Raw genomic sequence first — 14495 nt, 5'->3', positions numbered from 1 at the left:
TCCGAACAGAGGCATGGTATAATAGAAAACAACATCCAACCTGTATCCAACAAAAATCCAGGGAGGTGGCTTCAGCAGTGTAAACAGCTATTCACTTTAACCCTCGTCACCAGTTTTGTGAGGGCCATGAAGAATCCAGCACGAGTTTCAAGGATACAACAAAATAACATTTATTTACAATAACATATATACGCAGCAAGCTGCTTACTCCTTCCTGCTGGTTCCAAACTGGCCAGCTTTATTTATACAGGGAGTCTGCTAATGATTTCTCCACCCCCCTCATTGGGGAAGCTCATACTCCCACAGGATTGTGGGATTGTCATTAGTCCCCAGCCAATGGTAAGCAGGCAGGTTATAACAGTCACATGATCTTCTCAATAGATCACCCCATAAAGGAGACAAACACCACATTTTGGTAGCCCTCCAAAAAGCAATCGGACTTCTTGTGAGCCTTTCATTCCCCTTTCAGCAAGAAACCCAGCAGCAGCTACATGAGATTTGGTTGGACAACATTAAACATGATAAAAAAGTTAATTTATGAAGAAACCAGGAACAGCTTGCTGAACAAAAAAAAAGTCAGAGCAATAAATTGATAATTTAAGAAAGACTACTTAATAAAAAATTGACATTAAAAAGTGCAAATCAGCGTTGCTAACAAAACCTTTGTCACTAAAGAGAAATAGGCTTGTTATTGAACCAATTGGCCCTGATAATATGCAGCCCACGCCATAAAATGTTTGGCATGAGCAGTTGGGTGGAAATGGACAGCCCGTTTTTTTCATTTTCCTGTTTAAAAGGTGGGAAGAAAGTGCGGGGGTCGTTCCTTGGGGGCTGCTCTTTGCCGATCACAGGGCGGTTCCCCTAAGTTTGAAACCCATCTTCCTACTCTCTCCCTCCCTTAAACCCACCTCTTCCCTCTCATTCTTAAACTCTGCTGGTCCAAGACCTGCTCTGAGGATTCCCGGCTGCAGAATATTTCCAGCATTTTCTCTTTACAGTTCAGATTTTCAGCATCTGCTTTATTTTGCTCCCTTATTATATGCTCCGTGCTGACCATTTGCATATGTGGTTATTTTCAATTTTAAATGGGAAATTATCACCATCCTCCTCATTGTTGGAAGGGGTGCTGTCGGTGATGGGGCTGGAGGAGGGGGCCATCTTGGCAATCAATGGGAGGATTTTGGAGAACGATATGGCATCTCAGGAGGGGGTTAAAGCCAAGTGAGAGGGGGAGCTGGGGATGGTGCTGGAGGAGGGGATGTGGTGTGAGGAGCTGCGGAGGGTGAATGCCTCAACCTCTTGCGTGAGGCTGGGGTCGAAACATCTAAAGGTAGTATATAGAGCGCACCTGATGCTGATTGTTTGAAGGCATGGAGGATACTCGTGAGCAGTGTGGGAGGGACTCGGCCGATCACACGCGTATGTCCTGCTCCTGCCCTAAGTTGGAGAGATTTTGGAGGGTGTCCGGTCTTGCATGGGGGCCATATTTGGGATGTCGGACTTGCCGGAGCTGCAGATGGGAACAGAGGCAGATGTTTTAGCTTTCACCTCTGTGATCGCTCGCAGGCGGGTCTTGTTGGGGTGGAGATCTGTCACTCTACCCTGTGCCTTGGTGTGGCTGGGGGATCTGATGGAGTTTTTGTATGTGGAAAAGATGAAATTTGCTTTGAGGGGGGCAAGTGAGGGGTTCCACAAGAGATGGGGTTGGTTTGTACTACATTTCAAGGAGCTGGTTACCGTCAGCCGTTAAGGGATGGGGGAGACAAAGAAGGGTGATTGGTTGAGGTTACTGGAGGGGTGTTGGATGTTTGTTGTTTTTCTTTGCTGTGTTGTGTGTTTGAAAATGTGAAAGTATCAAACATTTGAATGAAAATACTTTCAAATAAATAAATCAAATGGGAAATTATGTTTCACTCAATGGAAAGTTTAATTTTGCTGTTAATAATAATCTTTATTTTTTAAAATAAATTTAGAGTACCCAATTCATTTTTTCCAATAAAGGGCCAATTTAGCGTGACCAATCCACCTACTTGCACATCTTTGGGTTGCAGGGGCAAAACCCACGCAAACACGGGGACATTGTGTAAACTCCACACGGACAGTGACCCAGGGCCAGGATCAAATGTGGCACCTTGGCGCCGTGAGGCAGCACTGCTAACCACTGCACCACCGTGCTGCTCTTAATAATCTTTATTATTGTCGCCACAATCCTGCGCCTGTTCGGATATATTGAGGGAGAATTCAGAATGTCCAATTCACCGAACAAGCACAAATTTTGGGACTTGTGGGAGGAAACCGGAGCACCTGGAGGAAACCCACGCACACGCGGAGAGAACGTGCAGACTCCGCACAGTGACCCAAGCGGGAATCGAACCTGGTACCCTGGCACTGTGAAGCAACTGTTCTAACCACTGTGAAACCCATGTGTGTGAATAGGAATACCACATTATTGCAACTGAGTTGGTTGGTGCTAATTTATTAAAGAGTTTGCGATTTTTAAATTTGGAAGTGAAACCAGAAGTCATGCATCAATAGAATATGTCACTCTGAGTTCAAGATATTCTCGTTTATACATTGGACAGTTGTTGGAGGTGCTTGTGAGGCTCCAGTCTTTTGAATGTTGCTGTCCAGATGTTGCATAAGGCCCGGTTCAAAGCGGAAACTGGTTACATAGATACATTGAAGATAGGAGCCTGCTCCGCCATTTAACATGATCATGGCTGATCATCCACCTCAATAGCCTAACCTGTTTCCCCCCCCATTGTCTTTGATTCCATTCTCCCCAAGTGCTAGATCTAGCCGCCTCGTTAATATATTCAATGTTTTAGCATCAACTACTGCCTGTGGTAATGAATTCCACAGGCTCACCAGACTTTGGGTGAAGAAATGTCTCCTCATCTCTGTCTGAAATGGTTTACCTTGAATCCTCAGACTGTGACCCCTGGTTCTGTGCACACCCATCTTTGGGAACATCTTCCCTGCATCTACCCTGTCGAGTCGTGTTAGAATTTTGTAAGTCTCTATGGGATCCCCCCTCATTCTTCTGAACTCCAGCGAGAACGATCCTAACCTAGTCAATCTCTCCTCATATAACAGTCCCGCTATCCCTGGAATCAGTCTGGTAAACTTCGCTGCACTCCCTCGAGAGCAAGAACATCCTTCCTCAGAAAAGGAGAACAAATCTGCACACACTATTCTAGGTGTGGCTTCACCAAGGCCCTGTACAATTGCAGCAACACATCCCTGCTCCTGTACTCGAAACCTCTCGCAATGAAGGCCAACTTACCATTGGCCTTTACCGCCTGCTGCACCTGCATGCTTACCTTCAGCGACTGGTGCGCAAGGACACCCAGGTCCCGCTGCACACTCCCCTCTCCCAATTTACAACCATTCAGGGAGTAATCTGTCTTCCTATTTTTGCTTTCAAAGTGAATAACCTCACACTTATCCAAATTATACTGCATCTGCTGCCATTGATTTGCCCACTCGCCCAACCTGTCCAGGTCATGCTGTAGGATCCATAATATGTAGGTTGCATAATATGAATGGCCAAATTTGTGTGCAATTGGCTAACATAGCCATGGTTGTAAAGTTTGTCATGCTGAAACCTGAGCTTTCAATGGGCTTTATGTATAAAAGGCATAGAGCAAGAAATCCAGTAAGTTTTTCTAAACCTATGTGAAACAGGTTAACCCCATTGTGACTATGGTTTCCAATTCCGAGAACTCGAGGGATGTGAAGTGACTGGAGGGGGGGAGGGGGGGAAATAGGTGGCCTGGAAACAAGAGAAGCACAAGGGCCTGTGAATTCTCTCCCTTCTCTGTTTGCCACTGAACTGAAGGTTTATTATGAAGTTGCTTTTACATAACATGGACACTTTTGTCCAAGCATACGCCACAGCTAGCAAGGTTTTATTGGACATCTTCTTACCTTACTTTGTTTTAGAATAATCTTTATTAGTATCACAAGTAGGCTTACATGAAGTTACTGTGAACATTCCCTGGTCACCACACTCCGGCACCTGTTCGGGTACACTGAGGGAGAATTGAGATTATCCAATTCACCTAACAAGCACGTCATTTGGGACTTGTGGGAGGCCACCGAAGCACCCGGAGGAAAACCACGCAAACACAGGGAGAACGTGCAGACTCCGCACAGACAGTGGCCCAAGCCAGGAATTGAACATGGGCCCCTGGCGCTGTGAAGCAACAGTGCTAACCACTGTGCTACCATAGTAGGACAAGATCACAAACAATGTAGTGCTGGAATATGCATGCAGCAATAACACTCAGCCACATTAGGATGTACAAATAACAAATACAAATGAGCTGGTTTCTGAATTTTAAAAAATGTTGCCACAGCACCAGAGGACCATAGGCTGCTCTCCCCTTTGCGAGAGAGCTGACTGGTGGTAATTTAACCTGAGGGTCACCCCAGGGGCAAGGTTGAGGTGAGGCCTTCATGAATAGACTCAGCCACTATGGGAATTGAACCCGTGCCGTTGGCGTCGCTCTGCATCACGAACCAACCATCCAGCCAACAGAGCTAACCAACCCCCCCCCACAAAGAAAATATGGAACGCTTCACAAATTTGCGTGTCACCCTTCTGGTTAACTGGTAGATAGAAAAAGAAAGTGGGACTGACAACGAGGGCACACTGAAGATTCACTTGAAGAATTGCAGGAAATCACTGGCACCCGGTAGATGACAATGATGACTGAAATTAAAGAAACTTTGAAGGACTTGTGCCAGTATGTGTGCAGGCTCTGGGAGCAGCAGTGTCAGAGGGATCAATGGGAGAACTCACCAGGAATGTCATGGCTATTTGTGGTAGACAATGTCTATCACATACCGACTTGCATATTCACCAACACATGTGGTTACTATAAAATTATACGTCCTTCACTGTTTTCATAAGGGGGAGACCATAATCTGGGTTATTAGCATTTAGATTTGTATGAACATATCATTGATACAAACGCACCAGAAGCTTGTAAATACAATGTTAATAAATGAGATAACCAGTGCCATAAAAACCTGTTGAAAAAAATCCTATAAAATCATGTAATACGCACCATTTATTCAGTTGCCAAATATTAACGAGCCCTGAATATAACCTAACCGAACTGCAGAAAATATCACAGAAAAAGCATGAGTAAAAATCCCAGGGCCCCCCTCAATCAAAAGTTGTGAAAAGCAATGCAAGTTGCTTTCTATCTCAACAGGGTGAAATATGTCAGAAATAACATTGGAAATATTTAAATGTCCCTTGGGGTAAATTGACTCCCAGGGTCTGATAGCTTTGTGTGGTTGAGGAGGGCACACACAGTCCAACAAGTCACATTGTCCATCAAGCAGCCTGCTCTTCTGGCCGGGCCGCACTGCGCAGGCGAACCCCCCGTGTTCATTTGCATGCGATTTGCATGCGCCTGACGCACTTCCGGCAGCGTCACCGCTTAGTGTTTACATGGTGAAGTGAGCGGAGTGCCGAACGGCAGTTTGACAAAAACACAGCTCAGACAGCGCGACTCGGTAAGCGGCGACCCTGCGCCCGCCCTCTGCTCAGCAAACGCGATGCGACACGAAGAGTAAATGATGGTGACAATAAACAAAAGGAGGATTTAAAACCTTGACGGCCCCCGGCTCCGGGAGGGGGAGAGGAGGGTGGAGAGAATGAAATGTCGTTGCGGCGGCCCCGGCTGTGTCGCGCGGGGGGGGAGGGGGGTGTTATAGAGGCAGGCTCGAGACAAGCGAGACGCAGCGCCACCGGCAGGCCAGACAGAGAACAGCGGGTAGACTGCAACAATAACAACATCATCATCACATTGACAACAGCATGGGGGTTAGAATCATTTACGAACTGTACCCTGGGAGAGCAAAAATATCCTGATTGAAGACAGTCCAGAAAAGGGATTCACCAAACTTGATTGTGGCGTTGTAGGCGTCTTAGCTGTCTGGTGAGGTTGACCAACCTGGTGTTGGTTACTTAAAACAGTTCTTAAGTAAATTGGCCTCAGTGGTATGTTTTGAGATGGCCACGAACTGTAGATCTTGGAGCCAACTTCAGGAGAAAGGAGCTGTATCAGGTATTTAGATTTAGCCACTTGCCCCACATGGTGATGAAAGTGGAGGATGGCATTGTCCCTGGAGGCACATACATCTTGTACAACGTTTTAAAAGAGACTTAATTGTCATTTGAGCAGGTGAATGGTTTGAAAGTACTGATTTTGGGACTGACTGGATAGACAGCAGAGTCTTTTCGGTTTCTGTACTGTCCTGTGTTGTATAATGTAATGTCAATGTTGGGAATCGGAGTGCTGTGGATATTTTTCATGTAGCTTTCTAGTTCAAGAAAAAGTAAAGGCAAAAGCAGAACACACTTCAGAAAAAAGAATGAGCAGTATTACAGAGACTCCTGTATTTGATTTTCTCATTCACGTGATGTGGTTTTAGCTGCTGATATAAATAAGTATTTAATCGTGACTTTAATACTGTTACACTGAAGGTTATTCTGGCCCATATATTTCTTTGTATAGAGGGTTATGTGCGGAAGTCAAATACGATGTTGAGGCTTACATCCTGATACTGCAGTTTTGAGGTCAGGATGGCTTTAAAGTTGCTGAAATCTGCATTCCGGTGTGTAGCATAATAGTTGCAAACCTAAGCAAAACAGAATCAACAGAATCCAAGCCTGTTAGTTTCCACCTAATTTGCTCATAAACTGCCATAAAGCTCCTTTTGTTTGAAAATGAAAGCAATCCAAGTTTTGAGCCATGTAACTAAAAGATTCCTAGTAACTTCAGAAGGCTATATAGTCTTTGCTAAAAGCCTTTGTTTGTGTTGCTGACTGAATAGTTTAGCAGTTGACGGATTAAAGCTTTTCTGTTGGTGACTTTTTCGGCCAGTCGCATGGAACTTAGCTTCAGTAGAAATACCTGACAGTGGTTTATTTTAGTAGGAGAGATTAGTACCTTTTTATCACTTCCCACTGCCTTGGTGAATGTGATCTTAATTATGGTGTAAATGTGCGGATGCAGATACAAATGGATGCTTGGTGATTGGCATATTCAGGTAGACAAATTGTGATTGAACCATTCTTGCATATCCTCCAATGGCCTGGGACTGGGTGACTTGCATAAGTTTCAGGTACATTGATGTTGAGGGATGGTTGGGGGGAGAGGAGATGGGTGCCAGGTCAGAGGGGGTGGGGCAGAGAGGGTCGTTAATTGTTTTCTACTCCAACAAATAATGGTGTAAATTACATAACCAGTTAAAATGGAGAAGATAGCCAGCCTTTAAGTCAGCTTACTGGCATATCAGATCATACATTTCAAATATTTGCTTCCAACTGATTTGATATACTTCTAAAATTTAAGATGTTCCATTCCATGTGCTGAGTATTGCACTGTTCATGACTTACAATTCCTGCAGTGCAAAAGGAGGCCATTCGACCCATCGAGTCAGCACTGAGGCTCATTCCCCTGCCCTATCCCTGTAACCCCACCTAACCGTTAGATATTAAGGGGCAATTTATCATGGCCAATCCACTTAACCTGCACATCTTTGGACTGTGGGAAGAAACCGGAGCCTTCACGTGATTCTTCGCAGGTTATTCCCAAGTCCCAATTACGTGGCAAACCGTCCTGCAGTTTTTTGTAATGTTTTGGCAGGCACAAGTGAAACTGGGTGTAAATATTTCAGTTGTTTGTAATGTGACCATCTACTTGCTTGGAAGTTATCCTGTGTTGAAAGCTTTTTGGATTGATTTGTTTATCAAGAATGCTGTTACTTTATTTTTCATTGCTGCTGGATCAGATTAAATATTTAAACTAACCAGGCCCCTGTGTAGATAGGTTGTTGAAAATAAACACAAGAAATAATGCAGAAATAGAGTATGGATGAGCTGAAATAGTACAATGTGACTTGTAGTATTTTAGCAACAATGTGACAGAACAAACATTAGAGACATAGTGTGGAAGGAAGATGTTGGGTATAAGCCAGGAAATCTGAGTGGCCAATACTGAAGTGAAATGATGAAGTAACAGACCATATTCTTACAATAAAGCATTGAGCAGACAATGTCAGTCATATGGCTAAAGATCAGTATTTTTGCAAGTTGACAGAATGAGTTTGGTTGGAAAATTACCACAAGGAACATGGCAAGAATGTGTTTTAGAAGACCCTGATCTGAATGGACGAGTCACCGACATGAGCTGGAGGAAAGGAGAGTGCTGTGGCAGCTTCTTTTCTTCTACGGCCAGCTTGGTATGGCGACTGACCGACTAGCAACAATCTAAACAAAAGTTACAAGTAGAACTGCTTCAGCCTCTGTATGTCTATTTTAGTCGACACAGCATTTCTATTTTTAATTTTGTCCTTTCTCCTCAAGGGAACTGACTGGTGTTGTCCCACGAGCACATTCAGGTGTGAACTGAAACAGCAAGTATTGGCAGGTGTTTGTCTGTGAAAGGTATCATAGTTTAGCCTGATGCTGTTGAACAAACCCACAACTTTCTAGTTGGGGGGTCACTGAATAATAAACAAGAGCTGAAGCCCTGGCCAATTTTCTCCCATTTCTTGAGGCCTGCTGACTCTGCGTATAGTGGGAATTGAACCTAAGATCCTCTGTTTTTATATGGAGTATTACTGCATTGAGTGGTGTTCTTGCCCGTTAAACTGCTCAGCAGCAGAAATTATAGTTTGAAGTATATTATCTGCTGCTGTAAGTAGCAGTCAAAACAGCAAAACAAATATAATAGACCAGGGACATTAGTTATTAAAATAAAAGATGGTACTTGCCTATGTAAATCCTGTGGTACAAAAAAAACTGAGTTGCATTACTGGTGAGGTTATGTAAGATGGGAATCGTGGGTCAGTGACAATGGGTTCTCTGGTGCTGATAGTTGATCCATTGCTAGATCATAGGTTATCAATCTATTTTTACAGCTATCACTTATACTTTATGAATATGAAGCAGTTTGGGGAAATATTTGCATTTCAAGAGCACTGCTTTCCATGAATGGAGGTCTGTGGCACAGTGGTGCACAGTGGTAGAGTCCCTACCCGTGGACAAGAAGCTATAGTTTCAAGTCCACCGCCAGGACTTGTTGGTGGAAGGAGCATCCATAATGCAGTTCAAAAGGCTGATAATCAGCTGGGAAATCCTTCCACCACTTTCCCACTAATCTCTAAAGGGAAAAATAGTGCGCGAAGATACACCCCAAAAAAACTGCTTCCATTTCTAATGTTAATCAAAAACCCGGTTTACATATTCTAAATAGTTTGAAAATTGCAGTATCCAAAATATGTGGGTTATTTATGACAATAGCAAGCATTCTGAGATATTTCTTGACACTGATATGTTTCCAGCTATGGCAGCATTCACAATAGTGCAGTTTTAAGCCATTTAGTGGCTCTAGATTTCAATTTGCTGGCAATCAGCTGTAAATATAATCAGTCTCTTAAGAACTAGATGTAAAGCACAGTGGTTAGCACCATTGCTTCACGGCATCAGGGTCCCAGGTTCTGATTCCCGCTTGGGTCACTGTCTGTACGGAGTTTGCACATTCTCCCAGTGTCTGCCTGGGTTTCCTCCGGGTACTCCGTTTCCTCCCACACGTCCTGAAAGACGTGCTGTTAGGTAATTTGGACATTCTGAATTCTCCCTCTGTGTACCCAAACAGGTGCCGGAATGTGGAGACTAGGGGATTTTCACAGTAACTTAATTGCAATGTTAATGTAAGTCTACTTGTGACAATAATAATGATTATTATTATTAAAGAAGGTTGTCTAAAGCCTGCCTTATGAGAGTGTTAAAAACTGTAAATTTTGGTAATATGAATTTTAAGTTAGCATAGCAGATAATATAATGTAAGAATACAGCAAAATATTTTAACCTGCTTGCCACTATTCTGTTTTACTAGAATTCATATACAGGTTAAAATGTTTCACATGGTACAGTAAAACCTTCATGTCTGCTTCCTAATGGAAACAGAGTCACAGAGTTTTTTGTCTATATAATTGTAACTTCCTGTAATTTGATGGGACTATAATTTAAATGTAGTTACATTTATGAATATTGCTTATTAGAAATTTATTTCTTAACATTCATGTAATGGTGTATCATTGAATAATAATGAGATGCTGTCTTCTTTGTCTTGTATAATATCTCACGTTTCTTAACTTTAATGTGCAGTTCTAACAGTTGAGAAAGATGGGAGGTGCTGTGAGTGCTGGTGAAGACAATGATGATTTAATTGACAATCTAAAAGAAGCACACTATATCCGAACAGAGGTGGTAGAGCAAGCTTTCCGAGCCATAGATCGCGCTGATTATTACTTGGAAATTTTCAAAGATAGTGCCTATAAAGACTTGGCTTGGAAAAATGGTAATATCCATTTGTCTGCACCCTGCATTTACTCTGAGGTAATGGAAGCACTGGACCTACAGCCGGGATTGTCCTTCTTGAACCTTGGAAGTGGCACTGGCTATTTGAGTACAATGGTTGGCTTAATTTTAGGTGAGCCAATAAGTTAAGACAGTTACAGTTTGTTGAAGTTTTCCACTAAGTCCAGTGACATACCTTGAAAGCTATGTGCAATATGAAGAAAACATACTGTAATTTGTTACAACACTTTAAAGGGGAACAATTGATCTCGCTAAGCAGTTTATGGTTAACATTTTATGCAGGGTATAAAAGCGTGTGCACAACGTAAACTTATTCAAAACTCTGCTGCTCATATGCTTACACACACAAGTTCCTGTTCATCTATCACTCTTGTGCTTGATCTGGTGATAACATGCTTATAATTCAAATGCCCCCATGGCTTTTCCCCCTCCCGATCTCCATTACCACCTCCAGCCCTACAACACTAATATCTCTGTGCTTCTCCAATTCTAACTATTTGTACCTCCTCAATTTTAACCCCTCCAACATTGGCAGTGTGCCTTCCGTTACCTTGGCCCTAAGCTCTGGCGTTCACTTCCTAAACCCCCCCCCCCCCCCAACACCTCTTGTGCTCCACTCTTCTTTAAGACTTGATCTGACCTCATTGAGCAAGCTGCTGGTCATCTGTCCAAGTGTTTTCTTATGTGGCTCAGTCATATTTTGTTTGATAACATTCCTGTGAAGCACCTTGGGAACTTTACTATGTTAACGCTGCGATGTAAAAACAAGTTATTCTTCAAATCTATGGTAATTTTTCATTCCTATATTGTCAACTGTAGGTACTGTGTAATGCATGACGTTTGGGTGTTTTGCACCAACAATCACAAAAGTACATCTGTTTTTTGTAAATGCAAGACAGGGATGGTGATGATTTGAACTTGCCTAAAACCAGTATTTAACATAGACCTAATATAATCAGTACTGTGTGTTAATTTTTGCTGTAATCTTTGTGCCACTTGGATTTTTGCTTACTATGCATATCAAAATGCTGTTAGATTAAATAACAAAATGATAATATAAACAATTAAAAGTTGAAATTGGTTGTATTATGGCTGGTATGTAGTTTTTCATATTGCATTGTGTTTTTAAATTATACATTTTCTTAATTCTAAAACTTATCACAGGAATTGTTTTAGTCATGCAATTCATGTGTGCGTTGTATTTTGTACCTTATTTTCTATGCTAGTCTCGTCATTTGATATAACTTGTATCATGGAATACATTTTAAAGCATCTTAAGTCAGCTTGACCTGAGAAAAAATATCATTAAGTGCTTTCAACTTTAGCAATTATAAATTTAAATGCAGATTAGATTTCCTCTGCTGGGTGCAGTTACTTTCATTAACTATTAACCTTTTGTTTGCAGGCCCCTTTGGAGTAAATCATGGAATAGAACTACATGTTGATGTTGTGGAATATGCCAACCAAAAACTTGAGAACTTCATCAAGACAAGTGACAGCTTTGATAAGTGAGTACTCTAGACCTCGAGCTAAATGTTTGTGTTTGAGTGGAGGCTGACAAAGAAAACACGGCCTTTCCCATTCAGGCAAAAAAATATCAAACCCAAATTTGCTTGGCCAGAAGCAATTAAAATTTCACAAATGCAGACTACAGACAGTGTGGTGTTGAAATTACATATTGTGCTTGGAGCGACCTGTTAATTGCACAAGATGCCCATCCATGTCCTCCTCCCAACTCCTTGCATCTTTATGCACTCAACATAAATAGTATTTATATGTAAGCACAAAGGTCATTGGACAATTGCTACCATTTTTACGATTCATGATATAAATTCTCAACTTTACAGTGCAAGCAATTGTGTGCTTTTTACAAAATGTTGAGGTGTTTTTGTGATGGTCATTCTGAGAACAAGCAAACCTATATCCATTATTCATTATACAGTATTTCATGTTATGCCTGTATAGACATCGGCAGTATTCCTAGATTGGAATCGAAGAATTCCCTATAGACTATTGAACATGCTGTCTTTTTTCCATATGTAATCACACCAGGGAAATGCACCGATAAGTATCCTAAATCGTCAAGTTTATAGCAGCAAAACCCATCTGTTTACATATTTTTCATCATACCTTTGTTTTTTGCATTCACTGCCTTTAAATAAAACTTCTTTCATTGACAGTCCGAAGATTTGTGTATGTACATTCTATGATCTCAGTTTTTCCCATTCAGAATTTACATTTTAGATTTATTTTTATTCCATGTTATTTTTCCAAAAATATTTTCCCATCTTTTTTCACTGAATTTTGTTTCTTGCACCTCTGCCCACTCCCTATAACCTTTATGTGACCAGTGTATCCTGCAGTTATACACCCCATTTATGCTCCCTACTTTGGTGTCCTTTTAATTATAGTTCAGCATTACTCATGTGACTTGTGCATGGAGAACAAAGAAGTCCCAACAAATCAGCACATGACGAGCTTCACCTTGTGAATCTAAGAACTATTGATTTATTATAGTGGTCTATAATAAATCTTTATTATAGAACTAAGAAACTATTCTTCATACTTTCCGTATGATTTTGTAAACTTAGGTTTGAATTCTGCGAGCCATCATTTGTGGTGGGTAATTGTCTGGAGATTGCTTCAGATAGTCATCAGTACGACCGAGTCTACTGTGGGGCAGGAGTTCAGAAGGATCACGAAGAGTACATGAGAAATTTGATTAAAGTTGGTGGAATCCTCGTCATGCCGTTGGAAGAGAAGGTAAGTTTAAAAGCAGACTAATTTCAGATAACCAATGATATGCCTTCAGCGTTTGAGGTATAAATCATCATGTTCAACTATGCCATCTAATGTGACCCTTCAAGTGCATCATGGATGAGGTATCCCTGATCGCTCTTTTGTACCTTCACCCATCGCATCACTCTTATCTTCTTCGAACCTCACTTTTTGCATTTGCTCCTGGAGAAAAATTATTTTCCGCCCCCTCAATTTATATGTCTCTTACAACTGCACTTTCAAACTGCCAGTTGTTTAAACCTTTGGCTCTCTATTCTTCATGATACCTCTCCAGCCGTTAATCTATTCCATCTCACTCACGCCTTAATATATGCTTTGGTGTGCTTTATTCTTTCCCAGCAGCTTGTTTCTCCTGGTGTGGCCCATTTTCACTCTTACAGGTTCAAGGAATACATATTTGAATGTATCTAGCAAACAACTGGTTTAATCAAACGGATCTAGCTGGACCACAGTAAGCACTCAAGAGCCTGATTATCTTCTACCAAAACTGTTCACCACTCAGACTAACCCTGGATTGTGTTGCTATCTCCTAGCAGGTTTTCTTTACTATGAATGTCCTTTCGGGAAGGAAACCTATTGTCCTTATCTGGTCTGGCCTACATGTGACGCCAGACCCACAAAAATGTGGTTGACTCTTAAATGGCCTCGCAAGCCACTCAGTTGTATTCAATCGCTACAAAGGAAATGAAACCGGACGGACTACCCAGCATTGACCTAGGCACCTGAAACAACAACATCAAACCCAGCCTTGTCGACACTGCAATGTCCTCCTTATGAACATCTGGTGGTATGTGCCAAAATTAGGAGGGGTGTCTCACAAATTAGTAAAGCAACAGTCTGACATAGGTATTCTCACGGAATCATACAGATAACGTCCCAGCTTGGCTCAGGGGATGGTGGATTCGGCACAATCACCATTCCTGGGTATGTCCTGTCCCACTGGCAGAACAGACCCAGCAGAGGTGGCAGCACAGTGGAACGCAGTCAGGAGGGAATTGCCCTGGGGTCCTGAACATTCCCAGCATCATAGATGTCAGTCTTCAGCCAATTCAATTCACTGCGCGTTATATCAAGAAACGGCTGACTGCACTGATCGCTGCAAAGGCTGCGTGCTCTGACAATATTCCAGCAACAGCGCTGAAGACGTACTCTAGGACCTGCCGTGCCCCTAGCCAAGCTGTTCCAGTCCAGTACAGCTAAAATACTGGCATCTACCCGACAATGTGGAAAACTGCACAGGTATGTCTGCATACAAAAAACAGGACAAATCCAACCCGGCCAATTGCTG

The 14495-nt window shown here is 42.2% G+C and overlaps 1 protein-coding gene across 5 annotated transcripts in view; it reads left to right on the top strand.

Annotated features, from left to right (window-relative positions):
* The first annotated feature begins 5433 nt into the window (after positions 1–5433).
* Positions 5434–14495, top strand: part of LOC140428456 (protein-L-isoaspartate O-methyltransferase domain-containing protein 2-like) — a 30596-nt gene continuing 21534 nt past the window's right edge. For 3 of the 5 annotated variants that reach the window (XM_072514933.1, XM_072514936.1, XM_072514937.1), the window contains exons 1-5: positions 5437–5532; positions 8390–8424; positions 10196–10520; positions 11814–11916; positions 13000–13171. In XM_072514933.1, the coding sequence (XP_072371034.1) occupies positions 10214–10520; positions 11814–11916; positions 13000–13171 (582 nt within the window). In that variant the 5' untranslated portion in view covers positions 5437–5532; positions 8390–8424; positions 10196–10213. Of the gene's footprint in view, positions 5533–8389; positions 8471–10195; positions 10521–11813; positions 11917–12999; positions 13172–14495 lie in introns of those variants that run through there. The other 2 variants (XM_072514934.1, XM_072514935.1) reach the window with 2 other exon arrangements.

Source organism: Scyliorhinus torazame, chromosome 8, assembly GCF_047496885.1.
Source record: "Scyliorhinus torazame isolate Kashiwa2021f chromosome 8, sScyTor2.1, whole genome shotgun sequence".
NCBI classification, from domain to species: domain Eukaryota; kingdom Metazoa; phylum Chordata; class Chondrichthyes; order Carcharhiniformes; family Scyliorhinidae; genus Scyliorhinus; species Scyliorhinus torazame.
This window is presented reverse-complemented; position numbering and strand designations above follow the sequence as displayed.